The sequence below is a fragment of the Leguminivora glycinivorella genome, chromosome 13 (genome assembly GCF_023078275.1).
Source record: "Leguminivora glycinivorella isolate SPB_JAAS2020 chromosome 13, LegGlyc_1.1, whole genome shotgun sequence".
Classification (NCBI taxonomy): domain Eukaryota; kingdom Metazoa; phylum Arthropoda; class Insecta; order Lepidoptera; family Tortricidae; genus Leguminivora; species Leguminivora glycinivorella.
Genome location: NC_062983.1, coordinates 11,878,783 through 11,900,339, shown reverse-complemented (window position 1 = coordinate 11,900,339; position 21,557 = coordinate 11,878,783). Strand labels below are relative to the sequence as shown.

General features: G+C 40.9%; 3 protein-coding genes across 4 annotated transcripts in view; 2 read left to right on the top strand and 1 right to left on the bottom strand.

The window, feature by feature from the left end:
• LOC125232873 (myosin-I heavy chain) overlaps positions 1-14,701 on the top strand; it is a 130,895-nt gene extending 116,194 nt beyond the window's left edge. The window contains 19 exon segments of the mRNA XM_048138688.1: positions 379-507; positions 584-823; positions 1,392-1,488; positions 1,491-1,532; positions 1,535-1,625; positions 1,728-1,866; positions 2,077-2,253; positions 2,923-3,070; positions 3,506-3,677; positions 4,501-4,737; positions 5,273-5,441; positions 6,058-6,243; positions 7,075-7,260; positions 7,761-7,968; positions 8,816-8,948; positions 9,333-9,468; positions 9,696-9,929; positions 10,574-10,777; positions 11,212-14,701. Of these exon segments, the coding sequence (XP_047994645.1) occupies positions 379-507; positions 584-823; positions 1,392-1,488; positions 1,491-1,532; positions 1,535-1,625; positions 1,728-1,866; positions 2,077-2,253; positions 2,923-3,070; positions 3,506-3,677; positions 4,501-4,737; positions 5,273-5,441; positions 6,058-6,243; positions 7,075-7,260; positions 7,761-7,968; positions 8,816-8,948; positions 9,333-9,468; positions 9,696-9,929; positions 10,574-10,777; positions 11,212-11,340 (3,057 nt within the window). The 3' untranslated portion in view covers positions 11,341-14,701.
• LOC125232872 (DNA-directed RNA polymerase II subunit RPB7) lies at positions 14,695-16,630 on the bottom strand. Its single transcript, XM_048138686.1, has 6 exons — positions 16,505-16,630; positions 16,318-16,427; positions 16,069-16,228; positions 15,776-15,826; positions 15,172-15,309; positions 14,695-14,797 (listed from the first exon to the last, which is right to left on the bottom strand). The coding sequence occupies exons 1-6, from the start codon at positions 16,514-16,516 to the stop codon at positions 14,747-14,749; spliced, it is 522 nt and encodes a 173-aa protein (XP_047994643.1). The 5' UTR covers positions 16,517-16,630; the 3' UTR covers positions 14,695-14,746.
• Positions 16,631-16,813: 183 nt separating this feature from the next.
• LOC125232871 (ras-related protein Rab-8A) lies at positions 16,814-21,542 on the top strand. Of its 2 annotated transcripts, XM_048138684.1 has the most exons (6): positions 16,814-17,000; positions 17,266-17,326; positions 17,419-17,623; positions 18,119-18,259; positions 18,761-18,763; positions 20,805-21,542. In XM_048138684.1, exons 1-6 carry the CDS (start codon positions 16,877-16,879, stop codon positions 20,904-20,906), a joined length of 636 nt encoding a protein of 211 aa, XP_047994641.1. In that variant the 5' UTR covers positions 16,814-16,876; the 3' UTR covers positions 20,907-21,542. The 2 variants fall into 2 exon arrangements, with proteins under 2 accessions (XP_047994641.1, XP_047994642.1); XM_048138685.1 differs by lacking the exon at positions 18,761-18,763 and having other exon boundaries at positions 16,817-17,000.
• Positions 21,543-21,557: the final 15 nt, after the last annotated feature.

The following is a 21,557-nucleotide window of genomic DNA, read 5'->3' as shown; positions in this document are numbered from 1 at the left end:
TCCACCTCATCGGTTTCGATGACGGCGACCTCAGCAAATTATGATTTATTTTGCCTGTTATGGGCCTTATGTGGCTAGCCAGGCCAGGACTTTTGCAGACGTTACAATAGAGTTGACCAGGCAGGCAAGCATGGTCGCGCAATAAATTATAAAATATCAGGCCGTCCTATCGCACTCTTCGTAAGTGCGACAGGGACGGCCTGATGTTTTATCATTTATCGCGTGACCATGCTTATACGCCAGATGTATTGAAAGTATAAACGTAGGAGGGCTTTGGTCTCTATTTGTGTTGTGCTTACTTACAATACCAAGTTGTAAATTGAAACTTATCTCAATAAGGTTAAAAAGTCTAATAACTAATGAGGTATTATCTTTCAGGACTTGTGTCGGTATATGAGAGGAGAGTTAACCGCGGACAAGGAGACGCAAGTGATCCAAGCTTTGATCGGCAAGGGCTTAGAACGGGAAGAGTTGAGGGATGAAATATTAGTGCAATGTGTCAGACAGGTAAGATCGTCTGTAAGATTCCTCTAGATTGATTCTTCTAATTGTACCCTACCCTTTAAACGGTTTTTTCTAACAGATTACCGAATGTCCGGTCGAAGAATGGGCGGAGCGAGTATGGCTGATCCTCTGCCTGTGCGCCGTTGCCTGGCAACCGTCTCGCGGCCTCTCGCGTTACTACTGCGCTTGGTTACGACAGCGGGCACGTGTGTCCCCTTCAGCGCCTGCGGCTCGGGCGGCGCATTGCGCGCAGTGGTGCCTTGATAACTGTCGAGGCGCCGCGCCGAGGTTGTTACCACCCAGCACTGTAGAAATTGCGGTAAGTTATAAAAGTAACTCTAAATTTATCACTTTGATAACATAGTTTTTCTACTGCCGAACTATTATTCGTCATTTACAGGGTCTTGCATAGATCTTTAAAACCCTACATAAAAGTTTGTTCCCCAAAGCCAGCCCCCGCCGTCTTCCCGCGCACGCGCGCAGTAACGAAAAAATTGAAAACGCATTGTTTGGCTCTGTAACCATGGCAACGCATTTTTATAACGTAACTGCGTGCGTGCGCGGGAAGCCGGTGGGGAGGGCTTTGGGCAGCTGGCTCGAGCGCTGGCAGTGCAAAATACAAGAAACTGTGAATTTCACGAAAGTTATTCTAGAAAACTATTAAAAACTAAGTTTATGGTCGTAGAAAAAGTATTGTATGCAATGGTGTTTAACCGAGTGAGAAAAAATACTCTCGGCGTCTTTATTAACAATTTTCTGCTTGGCCTCAAATTGTTACTTACACCACTCGCCATTTTTGACCTCTATTAAACGATGGTTGCATAAAATACAATTTTCTTTCAAGCATAACATAACTTAACATTTAATACTTCAATACCATTTTTTAGGCGATGCGGCGACTCGGCACGATAGTCTGCCGCTTCTTCTTCCTCGACGGACGCACTAAAGCCATCGACGTACACCCGGCCGACACCGCAGCGGCTGCGGCGCGCGACTCGCCGACAAGCTGGGACTCGCGCCGCATTCGAGGCCGGCTGGGCTGTGTACCAACAGCGGGGGAATCGGGAGGAGCATGTGCGGGCTACGCACTATCTGTATGACGTCATCGCTGCGTGGGAAATGTGAGTAGTGTGATTAATCAGACCTGGCATTTTCGCCGACAAGCTGGACAACACCCCCAACTAAACCTAACAGAGTTACATCGGTATTGTTTTGTTTCTTAGGCAACAAGGTCCCGGCGGTGGTTCTGCCGATAACCGCTTCGTGTTCAAGCGACGCCTCTTCCGCGGCGGACGCGAGCTACCGCACGACCCCGTCGAAGTGGCTTTACTCTACGCACAGGCCGTGCATAGTGTTGTCAAGGTAAACATCCATTTCCATAATGAAATGTACCCTTTTATTCCTATTTATCATTTCTGAGTTCTGTGTGCAATATTGGCCCTTTATTTTCTATAAATTACCATATCTCACCTAATGCGTCATTGTCAAAATGCGTAACAGTTGCGCGTGTACTGTCACCATTCAGTCGATCTTGCAATGGTTCTGAGCTCTTGGCGTATTGTTTCGTTACAGATGGACGAGTTCCCAGTTAGCGAGAAGGTGGCCTTGCAGCTAGCAGGACTCCAAGCACAGGTGTCGCTGGGCGAGCCGCCACCAAGCCCGCCTCCGCCGCACACGCGCGCCTACTATGCTCACCCCGACCAGTTCTTACCGCAGCGGGTAGCGCGCGCCCGCCCACAGCACCAATGGGTAAGTGTTGCAGGTGACCTGGCTTTCAGGCTTACAGGTGGCTTGGTTTCAAGCACAACTATCGCTGGGCGAGCCGCCGCCGCCGAGCTGTTACTTTTGCAGCGGGTGGAACGTGCTCGTTCGCAGCACCCGCCGCCATCGAGCTGTTACTTCTGCAGCGGGTGGAACTTGCTCTACAGCAGCACTGGGGCGGCCTAAATACATACTTCAATGACGAACAGTACAGTGGAAACAAGTACATTCAGTAAGCGAAGTGAATTCCGCGGTAACATGACTTGTAAACGTCGATCCAAGTATGGATAGCTGGATTAATTGTTATTGTATAATAATACCTAAAGTTTAGTTTTTAGTCTAGTTTTAAGTTTCTATTGCATGCCCTTCCAGGGTGTCATGGCCTTACTTGTATCTTATTAACTTATTATGTAAAATCTTAATTTTATTGTACATGACTACAACAACAAATAAATGAAATGAAATAAATGATGACATCAAGGTTTGGACTGCGGTTCGACTATAGACGTGTTGCCATAACCATGGAACATTTCATTTGTTTTCATCGCTCAGAGTGACGTGATTCCATTGGTTCTTAAAAACACATCTTTGTTCGAATCACAAAATTCACTATGAAATGTTAATGTTCATAAATGTATTCTTCTTTTCACCCAACAGGCCACAATTCTGGCTCAAGCACACCGGCAATTTGGCGCCGGGCGAGCAGAGCTGACAGCCAAAGCTCTGTACCTGTCCTGCGTCATGCAATACCCCCTTTATGGAGTCACTCTCTTCCCTGTCACGTACAAAGGATACTGGGCGCATGGTAATTTCTAAAACCACTAAAGTATAGCCAGTATTACATACATGTTTTATTATAAATCGTGTTTGCACATACCATACACAATCACATAGTATCATCCCCAAATGATTTGCTAAAATAAATAAATATTATAGGACATTCTTACACAGATTGAATGAGTCCCACGGTAAGATCAAGAAGGCTTGTGTTGCAGACCTACTCAGACAACGATATATATAATATACAAATACTTATTATACATAGAAAACATCCATGACTCAGGAACAAATATCTGTGTTCATCACACAAATGCCCTTACCGGGATTCGAACCCGGGACCGCGGCGTAGCAGGCAGGGTCACTACGCGCTAGGCCAGATCGGTCGTCAAATGTTTTGTTTTTGGTCTCTTAAAATGTTGATTTGGAAATGAACATCCTAAAACTTTTTTTAATTCCTCAGGTCCCAACGTTCTTCTGGGAGTGGGCGCCGAAGGCGTCGTTCTAGTTCGTCCATCAGACAAGGTGGCGCTCGCCGAGTACCCGTACAGCAACATCGCGGCGCTGGTCATGGACCCCGTGGACAACGGGCTCACCATCAGCCTCACGCACCACGGCCAGCACGACGGACACCGGTACCGTACCTTAGGAGATAACATTAGAAGAAGTGGTTCTTAAGGATTATTTGGAAAGTAGAAGGAGAGTAATCCTCACTATGTTCGTTTTCAAGATGTCACTTGCATCAAGCCATCTATTTTATACCTTTAAACGAGCAATTCTTGGTTATTTATTTATTTATATTAAAATACTAGCTTTTGCCCGCGGCTTCGCTCGCGTTAGAAAAGACAAATGTAGCCTATATCACTCTCCATCCCTTCAACTATCTCCACTTAAAAAATCATGTCAATTCGTCGCTCCGTTTTGCCGTGAAAGACGGACAAACAAACAGACACACACACTTTCCCATTTATAATATTAGTATGGAGGATATATACCGACGATCTCGGAAATCGCTCTAACGATTTCGCTGAAATTTGTTGTGTGGGAGTCTCCGGGGGTGAAAAATCGATCTAGCTTAGCCTTAGAACGCGAATTTTCGAGTTTTCATGCGTTTTTCTTTCGCGTTAGTAAACGCAAAATATGGTCGTTAATTTCGCCGACCGCGCATCGGCTGGGCGTAAGAGGTCGGTCTAATGTTCGCAAGCACATCGCAGGTGTCAAGGTTTGAATTCCGCCCAGAAATAAAGTTCTAGTTTTTTTTTTGGATTTATAAGAGTTCTTTTATATAATCCAATATAATACAATAAAATAGATCCGAGCGAAGCTCGGTCGCCCAGATATTTCACCGTTAAAACTAGGTTAGTTTTTGTTGTATCGGAAGTTTGTAGTTGTTATTGCAACCGACCCATTACACAACCCTCGGCCTGCTCGTCTTTTCAACTCGTAACGTGTGTGCAGGTGCATAGTCCTCGAGTCGGCGCAGAAGAACGAGGCGGCGTGGCTGATGGCCGCCTACAGCCCGGTGCTCGCCAACGGCCTGGCCGACGAGCCGCCGCGCCGCGCCGCGCCCGCCTCCGAGCGGTCACGCTTGGCCGCCGCGCTCAAGAGCGCGCGCAGGGCGCTTGTCGACTCTGGCATGCTTCGTCGACCTACTGAAGTCTCAGCTGGGAACTTCTTGAGAAATACGCTAAGAAGGTCAGTCGATCTCAAGAAGGTCAAACCGATCCTTGTCAACGCTCTGTTCGACGAACGATCCGGACTCCTTAAGAGCGCGTGCACGGCGCTAGTCAACTCTGAAATTGTTATATAAATTGCTATAACATCATCATCCTCCTTGCGTTATGCCGGCATTTGCCACGGCTCATGGGAGCCTGAGCTCCGCGTTGACAACAATGACAACTAATCCCAAGATTTGACGTAGGCACAAGTTCTACGAAAGCGACTGCCATCTGACCTTCCAACCCGAAGGGTAACTAGGCCTTATTGGAATTAGTCCGGTTTCTTCACGATGTTTTCCTTCACCGAAAAGCGACTGGCAAATATCAAATGACATTTCGCACATGAATTCCGAAAAACTCATTGTTACGAGCCGGGGTTCGAACCCGCGACCTCCAGATTGAAAGTCACACGCTCTTACCGCTAGGCCACCAGCGCTCTTCAAATTGCTATAACAGTGTAATCAAATATCAATGTTACAGTCCTATAGTGAAGTTTCTCTTCATACATTCAGGCTGAGCAAGCATCGACTAGAACGGGTGCGACTAGACATGGCCGCGGAAACACAAGGAGAGTGCTACAAGGGCTTCCCGGCCGGCTACTGGTGCTGGTCGCGCTCGCTCCCGCACAGCCTCACCAAGCTCAACGAGGCCGAGGAGGTGGCCGCCATGCAGATATTCAAGGTAACTCCATACTTGTTGAAAAGGCTAAAGAAACCGTAGATGTACCAATCAGTGGAAGAGTAATGGAAAAAGCTGACGATCGATTTTAGCCGGTCTCTGAATGCTGAGGATCGTGACGTCATGTCCTGAAGACGAGGTTCCTCCATAGGCTTCTGTTTTTCCCCAAGCGCATGGTTTCTCGTGCAGTTTTTAACCCCCGACGCAAAAACGACGGGGTGTTATGAGTTTGACGTGTCTGTCTGTCTATCTGTCTGTCTGTGTGTGTGTCTGTCTGTGGCATCGTAGCTCCCGAACGGAAGAACCGATTTGGATATAGTTTTTTTTTTGTCTGAAAGCTGAGTTTTAGTCGGGAGTGTTCTTATAATTGCATAGTTAAAGTGTCAAATTGTGAAATCACTTACATTAGTTTCATTGACCAATCATCCATACTAATATTATAAATGGGAAAGTGTGTGTGTCTGTTTGTTTGTCCGTCTTTCACGGCAAAACGGAGCGACGAATTGACGTGATTTTTTAAGTGGAGATAGTGGAAGGGATGGAGAGTGACATAGGCTACTTTTTGTCACTTTCTAACGCGCAAAATGTAGTTATTAATAAAGTTAAAAATTGTCCACAGGATATAATGAGCCACGCAGGCCTGAACACCAACGAGGGCAGCACGACGAACCTGGCGAACAACAACAGCGTCAGCAGCCAGGAGAGCGATAGCGACGACCGAGTAGCTCTAGCCCAGTCCTTACTACAGCGATGCTTACAGAAGGACACATTGCTCAGCGAACTTTATGTCCAGCTCATCAAGCAGGTACGGCTTACCAATATTAGCTTCATGCGTGATTTTTTAGGAAATATTGCAATTTTTTTTTTTATTGAAAACAAAGATTACAGTTATACAGTTTCTAATTTTTTCGCCAAACTTACGTTTAACGGCGAAATGAAGCACTAATTTTCAAAGTTAGTACCTTAAATTATATTGAAAGACTTATTCTAGACATAATAATATCTTATCAACTACTAATGGCGCTTTTCATTAATGCTTTAAAAACCTGTATTTGCCAAAAATCGCTTGTCCTTATCTGTCATGTTGACTTACGTATATGTGAGAAAGGGACCAAACACCATTTAACTAATCAGTTCAGTAACTATTTTATAATTGCGGGGGTAATTTTTCATTCAGGTTTTCTCCCTGTAAGATCTAAAATTCAATTTCCAGTGCAATTTCAAACGTGCAAATTCCAAAATTATGCGTCGTATACGGATTCGCTCCATATAATAACCTAACCACAAAATTAAAATTTTGAAAAAACCCCCGACTGCGACATAGTTGACCGATTTTCATGAAATATGGCTAAGAACACTCCCGACTAACTCAGCTTTCAGACAAAAAAAAACTAAATCTAAATCGGTTCATCCGTTCGGGAGCTACGATGCCACAGACAGACACACACACAGACAGACAAACAGACAGACAGATAGACAGACACGTCAAACTTATAACACCCCTTCGTTTTTGCGTTGGGGGTTAAAAAGCGAGCTCTTTATGACGTCATCGGTCATTGCGCGTTGCATCCGAATATATCGTAGTTTGGAACCGGTGTAAGATCTGACAAATAACACATACCTAATGTCTGCACAGACGACCGACCATCCGGAGCCGTCATCGCGCGTGTCGGCGCGGCACTGGGCGTTGCTATGCGCGGCCGTGGGTGCCGCGCTGCCGCCCACCAAGCCCGTGCGGCGACTGCTATTAGCTCACCTGAGATATCGTGGTACCGCGTTGCACGCTGGCGAGGAGGGCAAGTTCGCGCGCCGCGCTGAACAGGTATTTGTGAAATCACGCAGCATCACAAAACCTGACCAGAAATATACTACGCCCCATTTTAAGGAATTTCACTACAACTATTTTCCGCATACTTTACTGAACTGTCACCGCATACATCAGAATAACAGCTTGACAATTTAGTCATATATTTCTGGTCAATCTTTACAAGTTTTACAACAGTGAAAACATTTGCCACCGCCTCTTCATGGTATTTCCTGGATCGCACCGTACAGACCGAATCGTGAGAGCCGCGTTTTACTTGCCTCTAGTTCTTACGACACCAAAATTCGAAAATATGGTCCCTGGCCTTTCTCCCGTTCTGGGCAGGCCATCTACCTGTAGCATCTCCAACGTCCCAATTTGGGCTCGACAACACGCGACGTTACTCAGCGTCTTTTCTAAATTTGATCTGCTGTCCTCACTCTTCAAATTGACTTCAAAAATGAAAACAGTGTAGGTAGTCGACCGACCGACGATTACAAATTTTTACCTTATTACAGGTGGCTTTAAGCATAGCACAAGTTCCTCGAAGAGCGGCTGCACCCTCCAAAGAAGAGTTATTATGCGCGGCAGCCAGAAGGCCGTTACACGTACGAGTGCTATTACTGGATGGAAAACAACTTGGACTTGTGTTCGGGCCGGCTGCTACCGCCGACCACCTAGTGGCCATGCTGCGTGAAAAGATCGGCCTCAGTGAATCCGCTACAGGTACTTCATGTTACATATCGTCACTACTTTTAAAAAATCTCGTATCTCACGCTGTTCCTCAAAGTAAAAACGCAGTAAGTCTATATGCATTCCATACATACTTACTACAAATTTCTTTTCATTGACAGACGAAGATACAAGTTTTTTTTAAAGTAGTGACGATATCTCCTTAATACTCCCTCCAAAGAGTTTTATGCGCGGAATCATGAAAACAATGGACGTTGAGCCGTTGTTATCGTCTTAGAGCCCTAAGGCAACTTGTATGGGAACTGCGCGCTGACGTTGCAGTTGTCGTCAGGTCACATTCGTAGCAAAACTTAGCTACGTCAGTCACCTGAGAGCACACGAGCGACGCTCTCAACCGTAAAACGCAGTGGCCGTAGACGAAATCGGCTTGGAGCTCATAACTTGCATGCCTGGATTATCTGTAAATGTACATACATACAACATACATACAATCACGCCTATTTCCCATATAGGGGTAGGCAGAGCACATGAAACTGCTAAAGTTACAGTGCCACTCTTGGCAAATAAGGGGTTGAAAGAAAACGAAACTGTGACATTGCAGTGACAGGTTGCCAGCCTCTCGCCTACGCCACAATTTACCCCATATCCCACAGTCGCCTTCTTCGTAGAACCCACGGGAAGAAAGGAGGTGGTGAAATTCTTAACCCGTCACCACACGGGTAAATGTAAATGTAAGTTGGTTAAATATATGAATAGGAGATGATGATGTCTCCAGGGTTTCAGATACTCTGTATTTGCTCTCATCTATAATTCCTCGTTTTAATTTGCACCCGTTTTATAATGCTTCACAAACCGTGTCCCATACATGTCTCATAAACAGGGTACGCGCTGTACGAAGTGTGCGCGAACTCGACGCCGGCGGGCGCGGGCGAGCGCGCGCTGGGCGGCAGCGAACGCGTGGGCGATGTTCTAGCGCGCTGGGAGAAGGCTGGAGCCACCGCTGCTGCCTGCAGGTCTGTGTCTATCTACATAACTTTTAGCCTTTTAACCGCTTAGAACTATTCAGCGTAATGACCTGGCGTATAAGCATGGTCGCGCGAAATATGATAAAACATCAGGCCGACCAACTTACAAATAGTGCGATAGGGACGGCCTTATGTTTTATTATTTTTATCGCGCGACCATGCTTGCCTGCCTATATTTCCATAAATTTCAACTTTAATGCTATCACGATAGTTCGCTTTTTAACTACATTGTCGCATTAGCACGTGCCGTGAAGATGGGAGCAGCTGTACATAATATAAACAGAGCATTTTGTTAACACATTAGGGTCCGAGAAGAGGAACACTAACCCATGTCAACTGTATTCTTATATAAATCTTTAATTTCGTAAACAGGCTAGTTTTCAAGAAACGGTTGTTCCTCGGCGAGCGGCCACTTCACACGGCGTGCGCGGCTGAAATGGAGCTGTTGTACTACCAAGTGCTGCACTCTATACGACACGATCGCCTGCCCATCGAGACTGACGAAGCGGTAAGTGAAGAAAATGGCCAAAGAATTGGCCATAACTCCGTCTAGTGTACTACTGTGCCTGAAATTTATCGGACACGACTTTAGTTACCAATGTTACCATGGAAGTAGCAACAGTGCTTAGAGAAATTATTAGGCGCACTTTTAGTACCTACATGCATCCTTGTTATTGTACCACCCTGAGTGAGTTACATTTGATTACATTTACTAAAGCTTCAATTCTTGTACAGGTCATGGTAGCAGCCCTTCACGCGCAAGTAGTCGGTGGCGAGTGCGCTGGCGGCGGCGAAGAGTGCGCCGCGGCAGCAGCGGCCGTGCTACCAGCAAGGATCGCCCTACCAGCACCAGCTGTGAGGCTACACCATCTGGCTTTGCGTGGAACCCCGCCGCATGCAGCCATGCAACGCGCGCTTACCCTAGCGAGCTCTTGGCCGCTTACCAGGGCCACTATCTTTGACGTTATGGTGAGTTGATCATTTATAAGTAGTAAGTAGCAGTGCTACCAGCAAGGATCGCTCTGTCTGCTCCAGCTGCTCGTTTGCACTATCTCTTTGACATTTATGGTAGTCGATGAAGTAAGAGTTGCTTTGCTTGCACTAAAATTCAATCTAATATATCTTATACTTTTAAACTAGCAATTCTTGTATATTTATTTATTTATATATACCGACGATCTCGGAAACCGCTCTAACGATTTCGCTGAAATTTGTTGTGGGGGTTTTCGGGGGTGAAAAATCGATCTAGCGTAGCCTTATATCCCGGAAAACGCGAATTTTCAGGTTTTCATGGGTTTTTCTTTCGCGTTAGTACACAAAATATGGTCGTTAATTTCGCCGCGCGCGTTTCGACTCCGCTTAGCTCAGTCATACGAGGTCGGTTTAATGTTCGCAGATAGATCGCAGGTGTCAGGGTTTCGAATCCCGGCCAGAAATTAAGTTTTTGTTTTTTGGTTTTGTATTTATAAGAGTTATTCTTTATCTAAAGACGTGATATAATAAAATAGAACCGCCCAGATATTATTATTTTTATCTTCACTGTCATCTTCCGTCGTCCTAGCTATAGCTCAGATTGTTCTATGTTTTTTTTAAATTATAATGTTAATTTCCAGCAATCATTCACATCGAACTGGCCCCGCGCGCTCTGGCTAGCCGTTGACGCGCGCGGGCTGACCCTGCTCCGGCGGGGCTCTCGCGCGGCGCTCGTGTCGCACGACCACGACCAGCTGCTGGCCGTGTCGCCCGCGCCGCGCGCGCTGCTGCTCGTCACGCGCGCCGAGCGCAAGCACGCCAAGCTCGTGCTGTCCACAGACCAGGTAACTGACAACTTGATGTACATTCGTTCACATTGAGCTGGGTACGCGTACTATGGCTAGCCGTGGATACGCTGCTCCAGCGGATTAAAAAGGTTCTGGCAGTGGTCGGTCGGGACAAACGGACGCGTCCCGATCGGGCGTTCCAGCTCCGTTCGGATCGCATTCCTACGTAGCATTATTAGGGTTGGTACAACTGACGTTCATTTTTGACAACCTTAAATAGTCGAAAGGGATAGTGTCTATGCATTTGAAAGTGATAACTCGATTATTCCTTACTGTACGGTATAGCACTACTATTTATTCTGTGCCCTCCTGGATACATTCTAAGAAGTATTCTCTCTTAACACCCGTAGTTTTAACCAACAGTCTTGATATAGCTCTGTGCTGCTGTAATACGTGTCAAGGTTTGAGTAACCCGTGTATTTTTCCTCCAGGCGTACCAGATAGCTACTCTCATAAAGGACTACATCGAGGCGGTGCGCGGGCCCGTGTCGCCCGCCGTGCCGCCGCCCGCCGACCCGTGCGGCGCGGCGGCCGCGGCGCGCGCGGCGCCCGCCTCGTGACACCCGGCCGCCTAGTGCCAGTGCTTCCACGTCCGCCAGTGAACTGCACGCCGAGCCGGCAAGCCTTATACCTGAGATATGAGGCTTGCTCGCGATCGCGTGTGCCGACGGTTGAGAGGTGGCGATATTGCTGACCGATTGTAGACTGACTGATGATGGTGTACGGTTGGTCAGTGTGTCGATGCTAGTGCGAGCGGGTTGCGGTTTGGCTGATCGTTGATACGGTGTTATCGCACGTATAACTACAGGTACAATGCGCTTCGGTCTTCTTGATGACCGAAGTATGTTAGGTGTTTGGTAGAACGAAGGTCTAGATTGACGTTGGCGTGAGATGCCCTTCGAAAACCCACTAAGAAAACTTTCGATGTAACTTATAAACTGGTTCTACTGTGAATGATCTTTTACAATATGTTAGCTAATCTTTTTTTCGAAATGTAAATTATGAGCTTCCGATTCGCGTCATAATGTCTTCCGTTAGTTATCGTATTATTCGAATATCGATATTGTACGCGGCAGCCAAACCTTTCAAACCCCAACTTAGCACTAATTTTATGTAAAGTAGCTAAGTTGGTAACTACTCCTTGTTAGCTCCTTCCTCCTTGGTTAGTTGAGAGGAAAGATTAGATCATTCGAGGAGTAGTTTCGCTCGTAAAGCCCGAAGATGTTAAGCCATGACGGAGAAGTAAATGTCGAACTCACACCTGAACGATAAGGAATAACCTTACTGCTATAGCAGAAGGTTTACAATACGAAAAATACGATGCTAAAAAAGTTTACTAAGTTGGTTGCAAAACTATATTTTAATATTTATCTAAAAGCATATCAACGAGACAGTGTAAAATCCACATTTACTTCAGATAACAGCAGGCAGGTACAGTGGTGTTCGGTTTCGAGTGTCAGGATGGACGATTTCAGTTACCAGAAGACGGGGAAGCAAACAAAATTAACCATAGTATACAGTAATCTAAAACGCTAATTTACCCTCATTTAATCCTAACAGCCAATGTAGGAGTTTGTGACGAGGGGTGCGGGTAAATTAACAGATATTACGGATCATAGAATAACCATAATCAATCCATTAAATAAAATAGAAATAATATTCCACTACCCATTTCCTAACATAAAACTGCCAGTATTAATGCTGTTAAAATTAAAGGTGTTACTAATTAATGTTGCAGTTTAGACTTATTGAGTGTTAAAAATTATATTCAAAAGTTAATAGATAGCGTAAAGTTAATCTAAATCTATCCCTTCTCTGTGTACTGTAAGCTGCTCGTATCGACATTTTACCCTTTAGCTAAGCTACTTATACTGTGCATTTTGTGACCTAGTAAAATATACATTTAAATTAATTATATTACTCATTGATATAGTTGCTCATGTAACGGTAATGGCGATACGATTTTACTCAATTTTCTTATCGTTATCGCCTCTCAATAGTATAAGATTAGATGTTATATGGCCACGAAATGTACTCCATAAGTAAATTTATTCACCGACATTGCTTAGCAAAATAACAAGCAAATAGGTGTTATTTAATTAAATTCCAAATGGAATGAAATATTGCTATATGTATACCCGTTAGCTTAAATTCTAGCTAATCAATGGTGTTTTAAATAAACGTAACATCATCTAAGTAAATGTTGATGCTAGCTAGTGTAACCTGTCTAATATAATCCAACCCACAAAATTCTCTTACATCTAAAGGTAATGTTATAGGTAAAGGTAGTTTCTCACCTTCTCATATCACTCTATTACTTGTATACTTCTTTAGGTATAGCAGTTACTAGGTATCCTCGAGCCACCATGTTATGATTTTGTCAAAATGATTGCAATGCTATCGTTCAATGAAATGGGACTAATATGAGATCTTTTTATAAGTTCCTGGGCTAGAGGATCACATATTTCTATAATCACCTGGCATTCTGCTGCACTAGAAAATGATAACTGAAATCTTTTCTATTACTGCCTTTTCAAATCTAAGTTGATCAAACTAAAACATTTTTAGGCATAATCAAACCCTTGCCATCGATCGATTCGGCACATTGTGTCAATGTTCATTTTAAAAATTCAATGCTAATTTTCGTCACATATTAGTGGCTCATTTATCATAAGGATTTATGAAATCCGCCTTTACTAAATTATAAAGTATTTTTCATAAAGTGTTCGCAATGATCGCTTTTCAAAAGTATATGGATCTTTTGATTCAATTTTATTGATAGCGCAAGAATATCTTGACATTGGTTTACAATATCAAAAATGGGCATTAATATTATATTCGCATAAATCTCTTGATATCTTGTGTTGTGCCTTGAACAAGCAAGAATAATGATGCTAATATCCACCTGGACCACAATGTCTGAGGTATGTCAGTAGCCATTATTCTAGCGACTTATATTCAGTGAGCGACTTGTGCAAATTTATTGTGACTGCGAGATAATTACTTATTGTTTACAAATTATATAGCATCATCTATTATTATACTATACTAATATGCACAATGTTATAAATCAATATTTTATGGTTATACATAATATAGATCTAATTATGAATTTCATGCTAATGACTAATGACCCTAGGGTAACATACACTAGCTTAAGGCTCCATACTCTCCTTTAGTTGAGTCTCACATATTAGAGGTTAATTCTCAACAACGTCACTCAACGCTTGCGCTATGTTGACTGTTTATCAGTTTTGTACTGGTTTGCTTACTTGTATTTCTGATCTCATAATGAGTATTATTTATTTAGAGGCCATATTGCGTTGTAATTAATAGTTATTTTTCTAAGATTTATTTATTGCGATTAATGTACATATTTGAGAGAAACAAGTAAACCAAAGATTTTGAATCATCCCTTTGGATATTTTTAGTTTTGACAAATTTAATTACAATTTATTATTTAATATTACATTTTGTATATAAAATTATCATTAGAATGATAATCTTAACGACGTAAAGTTGTCTTTACATTATAGGAGGTATTTAAAGCAGTAGGGCTAATGCAACATTTGGCATTCAACAGATATAGTTAGCTTCAGCTTTTAATACTCACTAGAATTGTTTTTGCATGCATCAGTTTCATGCTCTGCATTTATTGGATATATTAACTTATTAAGGTAAATTGTAATGTTCAGTGCTGTTAGTGATGACAATATTTCGTAATGGACTTGTTTCTTTATAGGTTTAAGATTCTAATTATAGAACTAACATGACCTAGGTTTTGCGTGACTACCGCACTGTACTGCCCAAATAGACTGAAGTGTCCAAATATTTCCTTTTTGATATTTGATAAATTGTTTTGTTACATTATGTATGGTATTTTACTCCATGATTTGAATGCCAAATAAATAATAATTGATACTTGTCGAGTTTTATTTCAAAATTCATAATTAAAATAGTAAATCTTCACTGTGTTACTAATCCTAAATAGTCATCCATCAATGTCCCAATAGCAAACTGAAACAAAAGAAAGTATTATATTAAAAAAAAATGTTTTTAGTAAGCTGTATTCACTGTACGAGAACTTGCATGAGAGTTTCATTACAATAAATCAATTCAAGTTGGCTGCAGGATCTAACATCAATAGTCCGCAATGTATCTAAAATTGCATGCTTAAATGAGCCTCGGGATGATGTGCACGTTGCAGAAACTTTCAAAAAAATCTTAAATTTCTTGAAAAATTCACAAAACTTTCACGAAAAATAAAGGGAATTTAAATTTATGAAATGGAAATTTTCCATGTATAAATTTCTGAATTTTGGAAACCAAAATAGCAGTTGTATACAACCAAAGTATACAATGATTAATGACTCAATTTTAAAGACACTCACAATACCAGTGGCATCAACACGGGTGCCCACTATCTTCAGTCTGATGACATCCTCCTCCTGAATCACATTGTCCTCCTGTTTGCTCTTATAACAGGGTGGGTTTACATTTGGGCAGAACTCCATATCTGCTGGAATGGACTGCAAAAGACAAAACAAATTTATGACAAACACACAACCAAAAATCTGCCAGTCAGGGTGTTTTGAAAAGTGCAGACATATGGTGCTTATACTTACCTTTCAAGAACCACCACTACCACCAGCTCCCCAGGGAGCCAGCTTATAAAATGGTTTAAAAGATAATCAACCTTTTAGCAGAATGGATTTACCCAAGTTTGAAGTTAAGCGACATAATTTTGAATTATGCCAGAACTAAGGTGTCATTTAATTTTGTAAGCTGGCTCCCTGGGGAGCTGGTGGGTCTTGAAAGGTAAGTTGGTAAGGTTATATGTCCGGATCAAGTGTTCATTTTGACATTTGGTTCTCAACAGGTTAATAATGTGTTAGCAACTTAGCACATTCACAATCAGGACTAACACATTATAGAATGATAGTAAAGAAAAGTACCTACAAATAAAGAAATAAAAATAGCATTAAGAAAACTTACATGATGAGATATAAAACAACTGAGAGGTCCAATTTGAGCAAACATTCCAACCTGGAAATAAAATTACAATTTATAGTGAGTGTGAACGGGAAAACATCCCACAGCCGTTTTGTCAGTTTATTCATATAAAGAGACAAGTAAATCTCGCCTTAATGGTAACCAACAAAGTGGGGCGTTTAACTAAACACACTCACTTAGCCTATTTAGAAAAAATCGCAGAATGTATAAGGCCCTTAATACATTTGGATATTATAAGTTATACTCTAACTCTTACACAACAGTATATTACTTACCTTGTTAACTTGGGTGACAATAGCATCAAGCACTTCACCCTTGAATGGCCGGAAAACTATAGCCTTATATTTGATTGGATATACTACAAAGCCTTGCCCTGGCTGTATGAGGCCTGCACCTATATTGTCTATCGTGGTAACAGCTATCACAAAACCGTACCTGTAATAAAATGATCAGTCAGTACTTAAGGCAAGATTCATAAGTTTAACATAAATATAACCAAAGTCTTCCTAACAACATTAACTTACTTTCCCGTGCATGTTCCCTCGACTTCAGTGTATAGTTTTTGTTTTACAGTATCCAATAATTGAGGCCCAAAATACCGCGGATGAAGCAAAATTTCATGTTCCAAGGATATCTGTGAAATAATAAGAATGTAACAACATCATTGCAACATTACATTATATTCACAAGGCACGTATTGAGTAAACTCACATGATAAAACATTGTGCTTTTAAATATATTATTTTAGTTCAAAAACATTATTTCTTATCATAAATCTCGAAAAACTCCGTAAATACCGCGACCCGCGTAGCGTTGCGTCCGCGTCCGAGAGCGGCGAACTGTTGACATGACATTGACGTTATGTTCGACAATGTTGCCATGCTTTTGTTAACTTTAAAAGCAGTTTTACAATAGGCTCGAACACTATGACTTGTTGAGGACATTCAATGTTTTTACCGGTTTTTGTAATGTGGAAGTGGAAAACAATGTTATCTTATCTGTAGCAAACTGACACATCACTAGCTATTACTCAAAAATGCTAATGAATGGATATGTGTGTTCTATACTAACTTTGTTGTAAAAATGGCAAAAACTTACGATTATTTATTTAAATTACTATTGATTGGTGACTCGGGAGTGGGTAAAACATCTATATTATTCAGATTTTCAGAAGATGCTTTCAATATCTCATTCATATCGACGATTGGTAAGTGCTCAGTGTAGACACCAAAGGTTATTGTCAGATAACTTCTACCTTTTTTTTTCACATAATTTGTCATTGGAGAGGCCTTTTTGGTTTCCTGGTCTTTGTGATTTTTTGTACTCATCGGAACAGAAGAGTGCTGCAAAAGGGTGCGGCTCCATGTTTAACAGAACCCTTATCGAATTAATGAAGGAACTATTCATGACATCATACACACTAATTTTAATTATTAGAAGGTTCTAATTTATCAACTGCTTGTTACTTTCAGGTATCGACTTTAAAATTCGGACAATAGACCTTGATGGAAAGAAAGTAAAGTTACAAATATGGTTGGTATTGTAAATTTTAATGTTTTTCAGATTATAACTATATGACATGTATTTAATATACCTACCTATTTATATATTTTTTATTTTTATAGGGACACGGCAGGCCAAGAGAGATTCCGTACAATTACTACTGCCTATTACCGTGGTTCAATGGGTATAATGCTTGTTTATGATGTTACAAATGAGAAGAGCTTTGAAAATATTAAGAATTGGATAAGAAACATAGAAGAGAATGCCAGTGCGGATGTGGAAAAGATGATCCTGGGCAACAAGTGTGATCTGGATGCAAAGAGACAGGTAACACTTTAATTACAACCCACATAATGTTTCCTGCCTCTGGTTCAATGGTGTTCTATGATAATTAAAATTAATTGTTTGTTTCCCTTTGACATATTTCTTGATCTGGCCTCTTTTTGGGTCATTGGGACATTAATTCAATATTATAGAAAGTAATTTATATTATCACAACTTTACTGTGCTTTCATATAGAATTAAAAAAAAAATTATTATGCATATATAAATTTTTTCTCCCCTTAGATACAGAATGTAGATGCTATCACATAACTTTTTTTCCCAGTTCTTTTATATGTAATACAATTATACACTTTTTATTAATGTGACTTCCTCATAACTTCTAATATTAAAACAGGAAACTGCATATATCTACAATAATTAATGAATCATACCACTACTTCCTTTTGTATGTTTCTGAATTATTGTTATTGCATGTCAACTATTTTTATACTTGTTTCAAAACATTTCCTATAATAGTTCCTTTTATTCATAACACAGGTTTCAAAGGAGCGAGGCGAACAGTTAGCTGTAGAATATCAGATTAAATTTGTAGAGACATCAGCGAAAGATTCTTTAAATGTGGAATCAGCATTTTATACCTTAGCAAGGGACATAAAAGCAAAGATGGAAAAAAAACAGGTATGTAACTTTTGTACTACTTTAAACATTCACTTGTATTTTCTTATTGGGATAATGTTTTGTACACTGGTGGCAGGTTGAAGTAACAATCTCTACTTAACATTTATATTTGTTTAATTAATGGGTTGTTATGGGTTCTGCTGTCCATTATGTTTGAACATGATAAACATTCTCAAGTTATTAAAAAAACCATAGGCCTGTTTTTCATCTGCAAAACTATAATGTATTATTGTAGTTGATGCAGGTAAACATATGTGTGTATTGTATGTGTATTTAATAATTGGAACATTATTTTTTAACTGTAAAATATTAACTTCCAAGTTCCTTGTTTTCTTCAAATTATAGAAAATTAAACCAGGGTATGTCACAGCTTAACTAAGATACTAGTAGTACTTACTTTCATTTGTACTTCCTTGTGGCAATACTTTCTAGGTAAAAAGGTACAGAAAAGTAACTTAGCTAATATTAACTTTTTTGTTTCATGGCTGTCTTTGAAAACAGAAGGTAAAGGTCTTAGAAATGTGTTGGTGTTGTGTTGATTTTATTTTTAGTCTATCTGTGTTGCTTTTTATGCAGCTACCAGTATGACCAATGAAAGAGCATTGGTTGCTTTAACCCTTAATAAGACAAGGGGAATATATTTCCCACCAGCACTTGGACTCTATAAAATAAAAATCATTTTGTCCAATTTTCCTTAATTTTTGAATACATGCTTATCTCATTAAGGGCTAAAAGTTGCTTGCTCAGCTTGTTTGATGCCCTACAAACAAAAGGCCTAGCATAGGAGCAGCTTGATTAGTATATTAATCGCGAGCTAGACTACCCATCCCCAATTAGAAAATAATGGGTAGGTTTCTTGTTAGCAAGACTCTGTCACAAATCTGTGCTAGGCCTACAGCATTGGTCAAACTGTGTTAGTACTACTAGCACAATTGGTTTTTTATTTATGCTACCAATACTAATTCATTAGGTAGTTAAATAGTGAGACTGAGTTAGGCATCTCAGGAAATTAGTTGTGCTAAGGTTGCTAGATTTCTAACTGTTCAGTTTTTGCATGCATCAAATCAACTGTTTCAAAGTAAAACCATTCAAGATAAATATTTTTGATGTTTGAAAATAGGTGTTGATTTGAGATATCTGAAAAGCTTGTTCATTACACGCGTATCCCATTAATGAAAGTTATCTTACATATAGTAAATCTTTTGCAATGAAATAAGGGTGGATTCTGTTTGTCATTCTGTCGGCACTCCAGACAGCCAGAGAATAATAGTAGCACAGTTACATTACACAGTACAAAACATACTATTACTTTTGACTTAATCGTGATGTCACGATCCTCAGCATTGACGGAACGACTGAAGAAGAAGCAGATGTGCTCTCGAAAGTCGTATTTCCGAGTTGCAAACGATGTTCTTCGTCACATTTACAACAAAAAGAAAAACGATAAAAATATAGATAATCATGGGACAGTCAACAACACAGCTGTGAAATTGTGAATACAAAGTGCCAAAAATACGTATACACACCTTAGAGGGTGCGCACACGGGCTACTTTTCGAAGCAACTTTTTTGTCGCGACCATAGGCTAGTACGAAAGTGCGCACATGAAGCGACGCAACTTTTCATACAAATACTAAAGTCGTCGAGCAACTGTGTCGCCCGTGGGCGCGCACCCTTAATGTACAGACTATAAAGTTCTGTATACATATTTCTGGCACTTTATCTGTATAATATTTCATAACTCCCTCAGGAGAACTGTTTTTCTATAACTCCCGCGCCGCCTGTATGCAATTGCACATTTACAGTGAGAGTGTGATGAAAATGCTTTATCACTCAGGTGCAAGAAGTGTATGCTTCAATTAGTTCATGCCTTACATTTTCATTGCTATTCATGAATGATTTTTATAGTTTTTTGGTTGTTTTATGTACGTGACGTTATCTTATCGATCATGAATCATATTGTGACGCTGCACGGTTTGCAGTTCGATACAATCACAAGATCTTATGGGTTTACGTTGCGTAATCACGTGTAGGTACTTGTAGTACGTAGTTTGTACCTATTCCATAATTAGACGTATACGTCCATGGACTATTATACTTTGTAAATAAAACGCAGCAAATGTTCGTAGGTACTTAGTGCGAGTTGTATTTTCATACTATTGAGGATGCTTAATGCTTATGGCCTGCATATCCTTCCTCGTTTTCGTTTCTATAATCCTTATTGCTTAGAAGGACGTAGGTATAACTAATACAAAAGGCATTCGATAACAACGCTTTTGTTCAAGAGAAACCTGCATTGAGTAACAAAATTTGAGTTTGAAATTACTAGTTATACATATAGGTACTTTTTACAAAGACGAAACACAAATGCACGCTCTAAATTCCTAAGTTTTTTTGGTCCTAAAAATGAGTAACAGGAAATATATGATTATTAATGCATTGTATTTTAACCCCGATAACAAGGTGATAAGGCTGGGTTGACATTGCTCTTTAGCCAGAAAGTCCCCTCGTATTAGTCAGCCAGCTGAAGTGTTGTTTATTGTCAGGAGGCGAGCAACCCGCCGGCGCGCGGCGACCAGCGCCAGATCAAGGCCAGCGACCAGCAGCGCAAGCCCGTGTCCTGGCTGTCGCGCTGCTCCATCCTCTGACAACCCGCGCCGCCGCCGCCGCCGCCGCCCCACCACTCCCGCGTTTTTCAGTTCTCACCGCCAAGGCGATAGCAAACATCCTCGGTCCATTCACTGAACCCTCATTTAACTTTGCATGCTAACACATTCCCAAATTAACTCAATTCACGAACGCTCGACGACCTTCGGGGTTTGTTAGCGTGCTCCGTGTTTAACTCGCCGAGCGTTCTGCAATAATAATGTAGACTGAATGTTTGCTGCTGAAAAACCGAATTTACAACACTGTGACCGTGTACGATACCCACCTCGACTATATTTTTCGACCTTCACTTTATTAAACTGGTGCGATAACTTCACACGGGATCAGACTTGCTTTTTGTATTTTTATATCCAGGATTTATTACTTTACTTAGTTGAAAAAAAAAACAGTATTTTTGTCTGAAATTAGCTGTAAATTTTGTTTACTACTGATGTGACAAGTTTATTTTTATAGGGCAAAATTTAAGGGTGATGTTTATATTGAAAGAAAAAAAGTGTTTTAAAGATATTATTTCAATAGTTTTATTTAGTCGTACTTTTCCATTTGCTATTTTAATTAAGATATATATTTTAATGTAATATATACTATTTAATTTGAATAAACAGTGCTTTTTTACACATTGTTAATTGTTA

Excerpts from the sequence above, each read along its gene's own strand:
- LOC125232872 (XM_048138686.1), bottom strand. Across the intron at positions 16,229-16,317 it reads GAGGGAACATGCACGGGAAA|GTACGGTTTTGTGATAGCTG; the intron begins GTAAGTTAATGT and ends ATTTTATTACAG. Across the intron at positions 15,310-15,775 it reads GTTGTTTTATATCTCATCAT|TCCATTCCAGCAGATATGGA; the intron begins GTAAGTTTTCTT and ends TGTCTTTTGCAG.
- LOC125232871 (XM_048138684.1), top strand. The coding sequence starts at position 16,877 with ATGGCAAAAACTTACGATTATTTATTTAAATTACTATTGATTGGTGAC. Across the intron at positions 17,001-17,265 it reads CTCATTCATATCGACGATTG|GTATCGACTTTAAAATTCGG; the intron begins GTAAGTGCTCAG and ends TGTTACTTTCAG. Across the intron at positions 17,327-17,418 it reads AAAGTAAAGTTACAAATATG|GGACACGGCAGGCCAAGAGA; the intron begins GTTGGTATTGTA and ends TTATTTTTATAG.